The following is a 14,200-nucleotide window of genomic DNA, read 5'->3' on the forward strand; positions in this document are numbered from 1 at the left end:
ATAGATAAAATTGATGAATCCCTCGAAAAAGTTCAAATTGTTATTGACAAACTCACGGAGGCGGTCAGATCACTGGGAATCAGATGCGACAATCTGGAGCGCCACGTTTCTACAATGGCTACAACTACATCGTTGGACAAAGTAAATAACACCGACACTGAAAGGTCGGCAGCGGCTGCGCTCCGCAGCATTTTATAATACAAGCTAACTGCTACGTCCCACCATGGCGGCACATCACAGGGTAATTAATATCTGGCAATGGAACTGTAGGGGATTCCATCGTAAAAGGAATGCCCTCCAACAGTTCATTCGGACCCACCCGGAAAAGCCACATGTAATCCTATTAGAAGAAACGCTCACGGATACAGTCAGCCTACCAGGCTATAAATCGCATACTCAATATGGTGATGGGAAGAGGGGAATCAGCACATTAGTTACCAACAAATGTGCGTTAATAGCCCACGATATGAATCTTGAATCCAATAAGGTTGAACACTCGCTCGTTGAAATCATCCCCAGCGGACAGTTCAAGACAAGTATATTTATACTTAACATATACAGTAGACTCAAAGACCTCAGGCAAAGATTCGCGGCAGTTATCAACAAGGCTACAAGCAAGGCCAACACATTCCCACTCCTGGTGGCTGGAGACTTTAACGTTCCGCATCAAGCATGGGGGTTCCAACAAGCTAACCGTAAGGGCGTTGACCTATGGCAAACTACAGTCAATAATAACCTCACGCTTATAACAGATCCGGCTTTTCCGACCAGGATCGGCAACTCCTGCTCTAGGGATACCACACCTGACCTGTTTTTCATACGGAATGTGGAATCGGCATCTTGGTCCAACCTCCAAGTGGACCTTGGCAATGATCACAACATCCTGGCCACCTCCGTCAACGTGAGAAGCAGGGGCCTCAGAGAGTTCACTATTACAGATTGAGATTACTTTCGCAAGATTAGGGAAGAGCGAGCACAAACACATGACTCAGCACTTAGTCTAGAGCAGTGGGCTGAACAGTTAAAGGAGGATATCAGCTCGGCGACAAAGAAAATCCAGACTGAACTGGAGGTAGACAGGATGGATAGCCGCCTCGCTCATCTTCTAGAAGCTAAAACGTCACTGTTGAACAGATGGAAAGGGCAGAAACTCAACCGAAGGCTCCGAAAAAATATCGCGGAGCTTAACAAAACTATAGAAGATCACTGCCAAACCTTGAGCAGACAACAGTGGGATGAGGTCTGCAATTACGTGGATGGCCAGATGAGAGTTGGAGCTAAATGGCACCTCCTTAAGCATCTGCTCGTTGATACCAACACCATGTCAAACCAAAGACAAGCGATAGCGAAGGTTCTACACCAGGCATCACAATCAGAGACATTGCAGACCGTACTCGACAGACTCGTTCCCAAGTATCTGCCACTGGGTAACTCGAGTGACGAAGACTATCCCCCCTACAAAGGCTCATCTTGCTCCGAGCTAGATAACCCCTACAAGGCATGCGAAGTTACGGAAGCTCTCCAGAATCTAAATGGCAGGTCGGCCCCTGGTCCTGATGGCACCCACAACCGGGCCATCAGAAACCTGGACGACTGCACTATAGAATGGTTGACAGAGGAGATTAATGGAATATCGGAACGAGGGGCTGTCCCGGAGTCCTGGAAAATGGCCTCGGTCATCCTCATTCCAAAGCCTGGAAGGCCCCCGAGTCTCTCAAACCTCAGACCCATTTCCCTCACGTCGTGCGTGGTGAGAGTAGTGGAACATGTTATATACAATCGAATTTCCAAGCTCATCGAGAATTTCCGTACAACATGATTGGCTTTCGTCCGGCCCTGTCGACGCAAGACGTGATGAAGCTTATCAAGTGTCAAATCATTGACAACACCTCAAGAGATGTAAGAGGCATCTTAGGCTTAGACCTGGAGAAGGCCTTTGACAATGTATCCCATGCTCACATTCTCAACTCCATCTCGGAGCTCAATTTGGGAGACGCCTTCCACAGATACATAAGCTCGTTCCTACGGGATCGCAAGGCCACGCTCAAAATTGGTGACCTCAAGTCCGACAATTTCAGTTTGGGCCCCAGAGGCACGCCACAGGGAGCGATAGTCTCACCACTGCTTTTTAACATCGCCATGAAGAAACTACCGCAAAGGCTCGCAATCGCAATCGCAATCTGGTGCACCGGAAGAAGCGGAGCTGTTGAATTAGGCTTACAGGAGGCTGTAGATCAAACAGAGATGTACCTGGAAAATACGGGGCTAAGATGCTCCCCGAGCAAGTCTGAGCTCCTCCTCTACAGGCGAGTCAGGAGAGGTCCCAAACCTAGAGGCTGGAAACCGTTGTCAGAAATAAACATCAAACTCCACACTAAAAGCGGCTGTACCATCCCCAGAGTAGACAGCATTCGGGTGCTTGGCATGTTCATCGAATCCAATGGCAGTAACAATACGACGCTCAACAAGCTCACAGCCAAGACTGAGAACATGATCAGACTTATCAACAGAGTCTCGAATAGGCGTGGAGGCTTAAAGGAAGACAACCTCCTCAGGTTGTTCCACGCCTTCCTCATGAGTCATATAGTTTATGTGGCAGCCATGCACAACTGGTATAACTCTGAGAAGTAACGATTAAACACGCTCATCAGAAAAAGTATAAAAAAAGTACTAGGTATTCTGTTACGGGCGAGTACGGATCTCCTTATGCAACTAGAATTGCACAACACATTGGACGAGATAATCGAGGCCCAGGAGTTAGCCCAACTGGCCCGTCTATCCTGTACGCCGGCTGGAAAGAAGATCCTGGCGGTTCTTGGGATCAACCCTATCCTCATGGAAGAGCGGAAATATGAAATTTCAGAAGATGAAAGGGACAACATACGAGTTGCACCGTTTCCCCGTAATGTTAATCCTCAACACAACGTAGGCAGACGCAGGGCAAGAGCCCTCGCCCTCCTCAAGCGTACCAAGGACTATCCCTACTCGGCATGTTTTGTTGACGCCGCTCAATATGGACAGTCGTCTAACTTCGCCATTTCCCTCGTTGATCACAACGGACAGATAGTGAACGCGGCTTCCCTGAAGTGCACTACATCAACCAGAGCGGAATAGGTAGCAGTTGCTATAGCACTCCTAGACAACAGCAGATCACAAATCTTCACTGATTCGAGATCGGCGGTCAGGGGTTTCGCTTCAGGATCCATCGCTGAGGAGGCTCACAAGATTCTCAAGAACAAGATCATCTCTCCGCACACCATCACGTGGTTTCCGGCTCACCTCGAACCCCAGCTTGACTCGTTTCCCAATCTCAATGACATCGCCCACTCTCAAGCGCGCGCACTAAACCACCGCGCGAAAGCAGGATCGAGCTCAGACTCCGGGGTTCTCGAGTTTCGGGACACTCTCACTACTTTCAGCGAAATTACAACGCACTATCACCTGGGTAGGAGGACTTATCCTCCCCCTCACAGCAAACTGGCTAGACCTCTGGCGTCCACTTTACGCATGCTTCAGACTAAGTGTTATCCAAACCTGGCCCTTTTCCACACGATCACTCCAGAGGCTTTTAGCTCTACTTGCCCCGACTGTGGGGCTGTTAGTGATCTCGCACACATGCTCTGACGATGCCCCTCGATACAGCGACCCAATCGCATCACAGAAGAAGAATGGAGCTCTGCCAACCAGAGCTCAGAACTTTCACGTCAAACCTGGGCTGTCCAGAGAGCCGACGATGCGACGGTTAGACTCGGCCTACCCGTCCCCACGTGGGAGCGGCCCGCAGCTCTGCCCTAGGGCAAAGCTTCTCAGGACCTTGTAATGAAACTTCGCTGTCTGTCTGTCTGTCTGTCTGTCTGTCTGTCTGTCTGTCTGTCTGTCTGTCTGTCTGTCTGTCTGTCTGTCTGTCTGTCTGTCTGTCTGTCTGTCTGTCTGTCTGTCTGTCTGTTTGTCTGTCTGTCTGTCTGTCTGTCTGTCTGTCTGTCTGTCTGTCTGTCTGTCTGTCTGTCTGTCTGTCTGTCTGTCTGTCTGTCTGTCTGTCTGTCTGTCTGTCTGTCTGTCTGTCTGTCTAGATTCTCCAACTTCTCATTAACGTGACCATATCCCTCTCCTGACATGAAAAAAAAAGAAACTCGAGTGTTTCTTGTTTTTGTGTGTGCGTTTGTGAGTGCAGTCGGCGCCTAGTTCCATATACAACGCCCTTGCTCTTGTGTCGATTGAAATTAGCTGTATAAAGAAACTCGTGAGTCTTGATCTTGCCAACTCCCAAACAAAATGTTAGTCAAGCTTAGTTCGAAAGAAAGAGGCCGTGGTGGATGGCGCGCTCATTGTGCCTTCCTCCGAGTGTTTTTTTACAGCGAATTGGCGCTTTTGGTTCTTATCAATATTTTTTTCTCCAGCCTTAGCGCACCCATCTCAAAGCCTTCTCGCGCCTCGTCGAGCTTAAGGTTCCTATAGCCGAGCCACAGCGGTTGCTCCAGCGCCGACGGTGGTCAACGCACGAACGGTTAGAATAAACTCTGTAAAACTAAAAGAAACCCCACTTAAAATGGTTGACAGTAAGTTCACAGATGCGAACCTGCAGCGCTGTTTGCCTATATAAATTATTCTAAAGATGAATTCACTGCTCAAAAGAGCGTTTATAAAAACGCTGACGACACTCTCGTAATATACCGTTAAACCCTCTTCAGGTGCGGGCAAAGAATGAATAAGAACAACGCTAGTACACCGACTCACGCAGCACCTTTCATAATTTTTAACAACCCATCTAATTACGACACAAACTTCTATATTTGCCCTCTAATTAGCCGCCTTGGCATATGCGACATACCTTCGAAATTTCATTGCGCAAGCTCGAATGACTCTCTCAAAGAATTTTCGTCGACATTTGGAGTGGAAGTTTGGAGTTGTCTAGGTAACCTCCCCGCCTTTCCTTCCTTCCCTGTCTCACTCTCTCTTGGACTCGACATTTCTTCGAGGTACCTAAGCTCAATAACAGCTTCACTGCAAAAAAAAAAAAATATTGTAATAAAACGCGATGCTAATGGTAGCGTTCTTCTCCATTGCCACACCTTTACGCATCCGTACCGTAACATGTAGGCAATAGCCCAACACAGCGTGCATTACTTGAGACGGCGGGTTAAGCGGAGTGCTCATAATAGCGATCGTCAGTCTCATTTCTGCACATGCTGCGACATATGCTTACGCATACTGATGCCTTGAGGGGTTCCGTCGAGCACTTGCCAACCATCATAGCCACCCGGGAGGTCTGGTCTACGCATCCACCCTTCGTTCCAAACGTGGTAGTTCCTATAGTAAACATTAGAATAGGTCAAATATACCACGTTAGAGAGAAAGAGAGAATGAGAAAGGGCGCGTGTATTGACAGGGACAGCGAAGGGGCTGGCCTGAGAGACGAGCTTCTCACCTATTGTCAGCCTGAGGCATCCTATTCCCTGCCTCTTCGTAAGAGGCAGGGAATAGGATGCCTCTTATGAAGCAACACATTCATGTGCAACATTTTCGTATCTGTAGATTGACAAAAATTGGCTTACTTGTTTCATTTCGCCGAGAGAAATAAATGGTTCGGACGGCTCGTTTATGTAGGCGTCGGATTGGTTGTCAGTACGTTGGGAAAGTCTATGCCCGTGACTCAGTGCAGTACATTAAATGAGATTGGATTAATGAAAAATACAAATGCGGAGAACGTTTGCTTGAAAATGTTCCCGTGCCTGGAGAAGAGCATAGCAGCTGGCTTGGAGCAAAGAGCTTCTATCTGGCATTGCCAATTTAAATGGCTGTCGAGAATGACGCCGAGATAGGTATAGGAGTACAAGAGGACATTGATTAATGGACAGTGAGATAGAATCATTACTGATGGTTTTGGAACGTGAATGAAAAAGAGTATATTTAGTTTTTTATTACTATTTATTGTCAATTTATTTGTTGTAAACCATTAAGAAATTTTAGAAAGCTCTATTTTTGTTTTCTCTTCTATTTCCTTGATTTTGTTACCTGCAATTATCAAAGCAGCGTCATCGGCATAGATTAATACCATTGATATAAACTGTAAAAAAACAAGGAACCAAGCATAGATCCATGTGGCACTCCTGTTCTCAGATGCTGAGGGGATGAGGTTATTTTGTTTATATTAAAAGATTTGTTTTCGATTTTGAAAATAACTACGAAATAATCCAAGTGCGTTGTTGCGAAACCCGTAAGTAATTAGCCATGGTGTCAAAGGCTTTTCTTAAATCGAGAAAAACAACTGTTACTAGTTGGTTATTATGAAGAGCGTTGTTTATTGCCTGTGTTAATGAGAGTATTGCTGTAGATGAAGAGTCATCAGGTCGAAAACCATGTTGTTGAGGGCTAAGTACGTTATACTTAAAATAAAAAAAGGAAATAAATACGTTTAGCAAGAAGTTTCTCGAAGATGGTATCGATAACACTAAGAACAGATATGGGGCGATAGCATGATGGGTCAGATTTGTCTCCCTTTTTAAAGATAGGGGTGACCTTAGTAGTCTTTAATAGTGACGGATAGATTCCCGTGTGCAATGGGTGATTGAATAAGCGGAGTAGTATTGAACTCAATATATCGATGTTTTCTTTTATTAACCTTACAGTTATACCATTAGGGTCCTGCTGCGTTCCCAATGTTTGGATTGTTTACTGCATGTATTTCATCCAGATAAATGTCGCGCGTAACAAAATAATTAACAATATGAGTGATAGAATATGTGGGCAAGTTATGGCCGGGAAGCATTTCTGCTGTGCTAGGCCTATGTTTGCCAAATATGTACTAAAATTCTCAACAGCACGTTCTCTTACGTAATGAGCAAGAATGCTGTGCTTGCTGGATTGGGAAGTAACTAAGCCGAGCAGTCACTTGCAATTATGTCTGGCAAAGAGGTAATTGGATAATTATAAAGTTATAAGGCTAAAGCTAAAGGCAGCAGAGTAAAGCGAGAGACTGTTGGCGGTTGCTTAGCACGATTTAACGTTTCCAAAGGCTTCTGCGCCCGTTTAAGCGACGGATCAACTCCTGTATATACCGGCGCACGGGTGGGACGAGAAAGGTGGCTTGTTTTCGCCCCCGCTCAAAGTGCGCTGAGTGCGCGCTGATCAAGGCCACTCTAAGCACTCCTTACCGTGGAAATGCGTTCAAATCGCTATTCCAGTTAGACGAGCGAGCTGCCGTTTAAAATGTAGCCGGAGCGACTAATGATCGAACGAGGTTGCAAACGCGAACTGCATCAGGTGCATGCAGTATTTCATGCCGCGCCATTTTAGCTAGCGGAATCGCTTGAGTCCAAATACCGCAGCTGCGAGCAAACGGCACCACATATAAGCCGTTCTCACGGGCACCTCAGTCGTATACCCGTGCGCAGCGGACACTTTGTGCGCAGACAGTCGCGAGGCGATCAGCAGAGCAACTTGTGGGCGAACGCTTCTTCAGATCGGGCGTAGATAATGAAGTCACTTTTCTCGTCGGCATTCGAGCGCGTGTGAAATTGGAACGCTTTTTGTTCCTAGACTACCGCTTTCTTTTGTGAAATTTATGTTGCATCAAGAAGAGCCGACTTCAATGGTAGCTGGGGCTGTACGAAGAAATAAATTGTTCAAACCCAACGCACATCTTGGATCTCGGGTGTGTAGCGAAGTTGTCGCGTAGCGGTCAGTCAAATGCTGTCAATATGCCCGTTTAATTCTTGCGTCTTTATCGTAAGGGAAACTTGCACCCGCGCATGTGATGTCACGCACCCGTGCTACGCCATGTGACACACGCGGTGGTCACATCTCACAAGAGCTGGTTGGCGTATGCCCAGTGGAAGTATACCTGCAATTGTGGCCTAATGGATAGAGCATCGGGATGCCGTGCTGGAGACGGAGGTGTTCTATCCCACCATACTGTACGCCATTTAGTTTCTTTTTGATGCGAAAGCATCCAATTGCTGGATCATCATCATCATCTCCAGCATCATCTCATCGTCAGCATCATCTCCAGCATCAAAAAGCTGGAGTCTGTAGCAGCAAAACGGCACCTAAATTTCCATTGGCTGCGATGCCACGTCACGTGCGCGCCTCGACGAAACACAGAGGGGGAAAGGGTTCACCTGCCAGACCGCTGGTGAGCCAGGTGTTGTGCGAGGGCCCTCCCGCGAAGCGACGCCACCCTCGCTCTCAGAAGCCTGTGTTATTAGCGCGTTCCTTGTCCGCGCGAGCTCTCGCCTGCGTTTTAACGCTGCCTCTGTAATCGCTATAAATAAATAATGTATAAGGAAAACTCAATAAATGAGACAGGAAAAACGTTGGCAGTAGTGAGTTTAGAGCCTACGACCCCACGCTCAGAAGCCGAGTGTCTTACCCACTGGGCTGAACCAGTGCCTCTTGGATAGCAGGCCTGTGCACTCTGCTTTATGACATCATGCTGCTTTGACCGAAATTTCCATTGCCAAGCCCGGTGTGACGAAAGTGGTGACGTCAAAATCACCGCGGCTTACTCGGGAGCGTCCCCATTATGTTCTGTGGCAGGCGGGCAAGGTAGCATGCATGACATCACGGATGGAAGTGCACCGGCCTTGTGCTGTCCAGGAGGCGCTAGCCAAGCGTCTCAGCGCGCTCGCTAGTCCGCGAGGAGTTCGTAGGACCGCTCAGCGGCGTTCAATTGGACATTAATGCTTTCGCATTCACAACTCATAAGAATTGCCTAGGTGTACTCGAACCTTTTTTTTAAAGCGTGAGCTTTTCGGCATGACTGCAGCAGCACCTAGCAGCCATGGTCAGGAAAGTGCGGGAGGGTTCCCAAAAAAAGCTTCGCTTTAGAAGAAAGAAAGAAAGAAAGAAAGAAATAAAGAAAGAAAAGAAAAGAAGAAAGAAACAGCGAAGACACCGCACTCACCAAATGCTGCCAGACATGTATGGTTTCGCTCCCTCGTTCGTGAACCTTATGTCTAGTACTTGGGCGCCATTCTCCGTGTGGACTGACGGGAAGTTAGTCACAACCCGGGACGGCATTCCCATGGCACGGAGAACTGTAACGTAGGGCCACGTAGATGTAAAATTAAGCGCAGTCACAAAGGAGCGGTTCCTTGCTTGAAAATACGTCGCGATTATCTAACGAATTCTTATAAAAATTCAGAACACTATGATGACAACTCGGGGGAAGTCCTTAACGAGCGTTCAGGTTCGACACTTTCTGAAGGTCGTGTGTAAACGTTTAGGCGCAATAAAAATGTCGTGGACGGAGAGAGCGAAGACGCAATAGCGTCGGAAGTTTTACCACTTGATTGGTTGGCTGTATTTGTTCATATGAACAAAAACTTTCAAATGACTAGCTTGCTGGGAATGTTACGAGAAAGAGATGAGCGTCTTTTTTGCTTCACATTAGCTCAACAGTGGCACAAGTTTGTAACTTTCACAACGCCTCCGCGCGCGATCGCGTCTTAAGCGGCCGATGTCTTTCTGCGCGGGCTCGGGACTAGAGTTTGATTGCCAATCAGGCCGTTATTTCTTTTCTTTTTTTTCTATTGAGAATACTGTGGTGCTGCTTGCCGATCCAGTGACTCTGGCTTAGGAATTCAGGGTAAACGTGTGTATATGGAGATTATGCTTTCAGCTTCTGATGACAATAACTATACAGGGAGGTGAAATGTCACCAGCAGCACGGGAACTGGAGGTATAAAGGCAATCTTATTTTCTTTCGACACTGATTCATATGTTAAAAAATTAAATTATATCCCGGGGTTTTACGTGCCAAAACCGCTTTCTGATTATGAGGCACGCCGTAGTAGAGGACTCCGGAAATTTCGACCACCTGGGGTTCTTTAACGCGCACCTAAATATAAGTACACGGGTGTTTTCGCATTTCGCCCCCATCGAAATGCGGCCGCCGTGGCCGGGATTCGATCCCGCGACCTCGTGCTCAGCAGCCCAACACCATAGCCACTGAGCAACCACGGCGGGTTGATTCATATGTTAACCGAATACTACGTGTTCGCAAAACATGTTCAACTAGGTGTGCGCAGCGGTTGCCTTACGGGTGTTGAGGACCCCAGCGAAGGTGAAGCACTGGCCGTAGAGTACCGTGTTTCCTCCCAACTCCATGTATTGGTTGATGATGGCAGAGGATGAACTCCAGGCATAAGGGTGGACGCCGTTGGAGTAGGGCGGACTCCACTTTCCTTGGACCACACCGTTGTTGTCTTTGGAATTTACCTGCAGTCCACGAACATAGTTTAGCTAAACATTAAGCCAAGCTTCCTGTTAAAAAGAAAAAAAAACAAGTGACGAATGCTTGCCAATAAGCGAATTTCTAGTAAAGCAATGAATGGGGCTATTTGGTCGACGTTTAGGAGTGCATAGCGCTTAGTGTTACACTGACGAACATAAGGAACAAGACGCGGAGGTACGTGGCGCAACTTACAAACTTGTTTAATACTATTAAAGAACGCGATTATATACAAGGTGATGTGGCGGGGGAGGGGGGATATCAAAAGATATGACGAGGTGAAGACATGTGATGATGCGGTAGGCCGGAAAACATCGCTCACTTGCACCCGTTCGCCCTGGCAAACTCGACCTCAGCTACGATAAGCATGATGGACTGAGTGCTTACGCACTTCTCTTTTTCTTTTGCTATCGCAAGTGCTTCCTATATTTGTCACTCCATTTTTGTTTTTGACGTGCCGATGACTGTGGTGCTTTCTAGTAGCGTAGAGCATCTGCACTCTTTGCAGTGCGCAGCCAAGTTGCTAGGCGCTGTCAGAAGCTGGCACGTGTATTTTTGCTCCCGTAACCTGTCGTTTAGACATCGTCCGGTTGGCCCAATGCACACTTTCCCGCAATCTAGCGCGATTTGGTAAACCACTGAACTAGCGCATTCCGCGTACATATTCACGCGCTTAGTCTGACAGAATGGTGGTGGTGGTAACAACTTTATTAACAATCCGGCAAATTCGTGGCCTGGGCCTAGGCCGCCCCCGAGGAGGTCCGGAGATCCTGTCTCCTCGCCGCCTCACGGGCTTGCTGGATGGCCCATAGTTGATTTTCGAGGTTTGAGCTGCGCAACGCGGCTGTCCATCGCGCCGCAGCTTCATCTGGGGAAACTGCATTTTCTTCGCATATAACGTCACATTCCCAGAGAATGTGTCTAAGAGTTGCGTCAGCCCTGCCGCATAGCTTGCAGTTATCATCTGAGTAGACGTCCGGATATATCCTCCTGAGATGGACGGGGTTGGGGAAGGTCTTTGTTTTAGTCTGACAGAATGTAGCACTTCTTTTTCCTGCTTTGGATCCTGCGCCTAGCAACTGCACGCGCCAATAAGTGGCGCATGCAGCTAAACCTAACTGATACAGTCAACATGACATTCACTCGAAAGAAGTACTCTTTAAATTTATCTTACACCTTGAATTTAAAGAGTACTTCTTTCGAGTGAATGTCATGTTGACTGTTTCAGTTAGGTTTAGCTCTTCCGTAACTCGCGTGAACCCCGCGAAGTAGCCTTACCCATCCCAGTTCAAGCAGAAGGGTCGAATAAGCGCAAAGCTATTCCCCCCCCCCCCCCCCCCCCCCGCGACCACGGAAAGAGAGCCAATGCAAACTGACGAGTCCCCCGCTCAGGACCCTAAGCCAGAACCAAACATACTCGCGTCTTTGAAAGTAATTGAGGAATCGCTCACGCAGATGAGAGAGGCCTTAGCTATTCAATCTAGCACTGTCGAGCATATGGACAGTAACATCTCTCACCTAACACGTAGAGTTGGCATCCTAGAGTCTAAAATGAAAATGATAGACGCTAGCGAAATCAAAAGCATCTCCACTGGCACCACTGCAAAAGCTAAGAAGGTACAGCAGGATCCCGATAACACGAGTCCCTTGCAGGCTCTGCTAGCTCAATAGAAATCAAAATGGCGGGACAAACCGGAAACCTAATTATCTGGCAGTGGAATTGCGCCAGCTTCTTAAGGCGCAAGGCTGCTCTATTGCAGCTCATCAAAGCACAAGCGATAATGCCGCACGTCCTGCTCTTGCAAGAAACACTTAGTGAGAAGGTAAATTTATCGGGCTACCGTTCGGTTAGTCAAAAAGGAGAAAATGGCAGAGGTATCGCCACATTCGTCAGGAAAGACACCTCTTTTCAGGAGCACGAAGTAAAAATTTGTAACTCGGATAAGAAATCCGGTCTCGAGGCACAGTTAATTGAAATCATCCCCCACGGAAAAATTCGACGAAACATTTTCATTCTCAACCTGTACAGCTCTCCTTCCGCTCATAAGCGTAATCTCCGCTCACTACTAAATAGGGTCGCAACCACTGCGAAATCGCAGCCCTTAATAGTCGCAGGAGATTTCAACGCTCCCCACCCGGCTTGGGGTTATGTAACACGAACAAAGAAAGGGGCCAACCTAGTTGCAGCGAGTACAGACCTAAACCTGACACTGGTCTCGGACCCACGTTTCCACACGAGGCTGGGAAACTCGGTCGCCAGAGACACGACCCCTGATCTCAGCTTCACTAGAAATGCTGTGGCCACGTGGTCCAACTTACAGGAGAACTTGGGGAGCGACCACTACATAATAGAACTCAGGTTGGAAATAATAGCAGCTCCTCCCAAAACCTATAAATACACAGACTGGGACCTCTTTAGGAAAATAAGAGGTGAAGATGAGGCAGTATACGACACGTTCAGTGAACTGCTTGTACAGATACAAATGGATGTCGAGAAGGCCACCAAGGAAATAGTTACGGATTTTGATGCCCCAGGGATGGACGCAAGGTTAGCGCATCTCCTGGAAGCCAAGCGCTCTCTCCTCGAGAGATGGAAGACACAAAGACTCAATCGCAGGCTACGGAAAAAGATCGCGGAGCTCAATAAACTCATTGAGGAGCATTGCTCAGAACTTAATAAACAGCAATGGAGAGACGCCTGCTCGGCAGCGGATGGAAAAATGCGCAAAGGAGGCAAATGGACCCTCTTCAAACATCTCTTAGACGATGGACAATCCAAATGTAATCAGAGACTAGTCATATACCGATTAATTAATAAGGAAAAAATGGAAGGCATCTCAGAGGCCTCCATATTTCGGAAACTAGCGAACAAATACCTTCCCATTGGCCAAAGCCCAGGTTCTCCCCTACCTCAGTATGAGGGCGCGCCTGCCCCAGAGCTGGACGTCCCCTTCTCGGAAGCTGAGATCAGGGAAGTGCTGCACAATTTAAACGGAAGGTCTGCCCCAGGCCCCGACGGAGTTACAAACCGGCTCTTAAGAAATTTGGACGACAAAGCAATTCAAGCTTTAGTGAAGGAGATAAATGAGGTATGGGAGGAAGGCGTTGTACCGGAGAGTTGGAAGAAGGCCACAGTGGTCTTAATCCCCAAGCCAGGTAAATCACCCAGCTTGGAGAACCTCCGTCCTATCTCCCTTACTTCTTGCATTAGCAAAGTAGCGGAACATGCAGTGCATAACAGGATATCGAGACATATTGAGCGCAACGAACTATTCCCGTACAATATGGTTGGTTTCAGGCCCTTGCTTTCAACGCAGGATGTCATGCTCCTGCTCAAAACACAGATAATCGACTCTCAAAGCAAAGATGTAAAAGGCGTCCTCGCACTGGATCTATCCAAGGCATTCGATAGAATTGCACATGACTATATCCTTCAGGAGATATCGGCCTTGAACTTAGGAGTTAAATTCTTCTCCTTCGTTGCATCCTTCCTCGAGAGCAGGACGGCGGCCATAAAGTTGAGGCAATCAGTCTCGGAATACTTCACACTCGGAAACAGGGGTACTCCCCAAGGGGCAGTTATCTCACCCCTTCTGTTTAATATAGCAATGCGCAAGTTGTCGGAAAGCCTTGCAGCAATTCCTTACGTAGGTCATGCATTATATGCTGACGATATTACAATCTGGTGTCCTGGAGGATCGGAGGCTACGGTCGAACAAGCTCTACAGGAGGCTCTGGATGTTACAGAGTCTTTCTTGAAAGGTACGGGACTGGCACTCTCGCCTGGAAAGTCGGAACTCCTGCTGTACAGACAGGCTAGACGAGGTGCTAGGGGACTCACCCCACTCGATCAGGTGCCAATTAGCGTTCGTACCAGAGATGGGCACACCATCCCGAGAGTAGACTCTATCAAAATACTAGGGCTTTCAATAAACTCAAAGGGATGCAACGCTAAGACTATAGCCCAAC

General features: G+C 47.7%; 1 protein-coding gene across 1 annotated transcript in view; it reads right to left on the reverse strand.

The window, feature by feature from the left end:
• LOC135906634 (hemocyte protein-glutamine gamma-glutamyltransferase-like) overlaps positions 1-14,200 on the reverse strand; it is a 59,753-nt gene that overhangs the window by 25,164 nt on the left and 20,389 nt on the right. The window contains exons 6-8 of the mRNA XM_065438120.2: positions 10,041-10,218; positions 8,903-9,035; positions 5,204-5,307 (exon numbers count right to left, since the gene is read on the reverse strand). Coding sequence (XP_065294192.1) covers positions 5,204-5,307; positions 8,903-9,035; positions 10,041-10,218 — 415 coding nt within the window. The remainder of the gene's footprint in view (positions 1-5,203; positions 5,308-8,902; positions 9,036-10,040; positions 10,219-14,200) is intronic.

The sequence above is a fragment of the Dermacentor albipictus genome, chromosome 1 (assembly GCF_038994185.2).
Source record: "Dermacentor albipictus isolate Rhodes 1998 colony chromosome 1, USDA_Dalb.pri_finalv2, whole genome shotgun sequence".
Taxonomy (NCBI): domain Eukaryota; kingdom Metazoa; phylum Arthropoda; class Arachnida; order Ixodida; family Ixodidae; genus Dermacentor; species Dermacentor albipictus.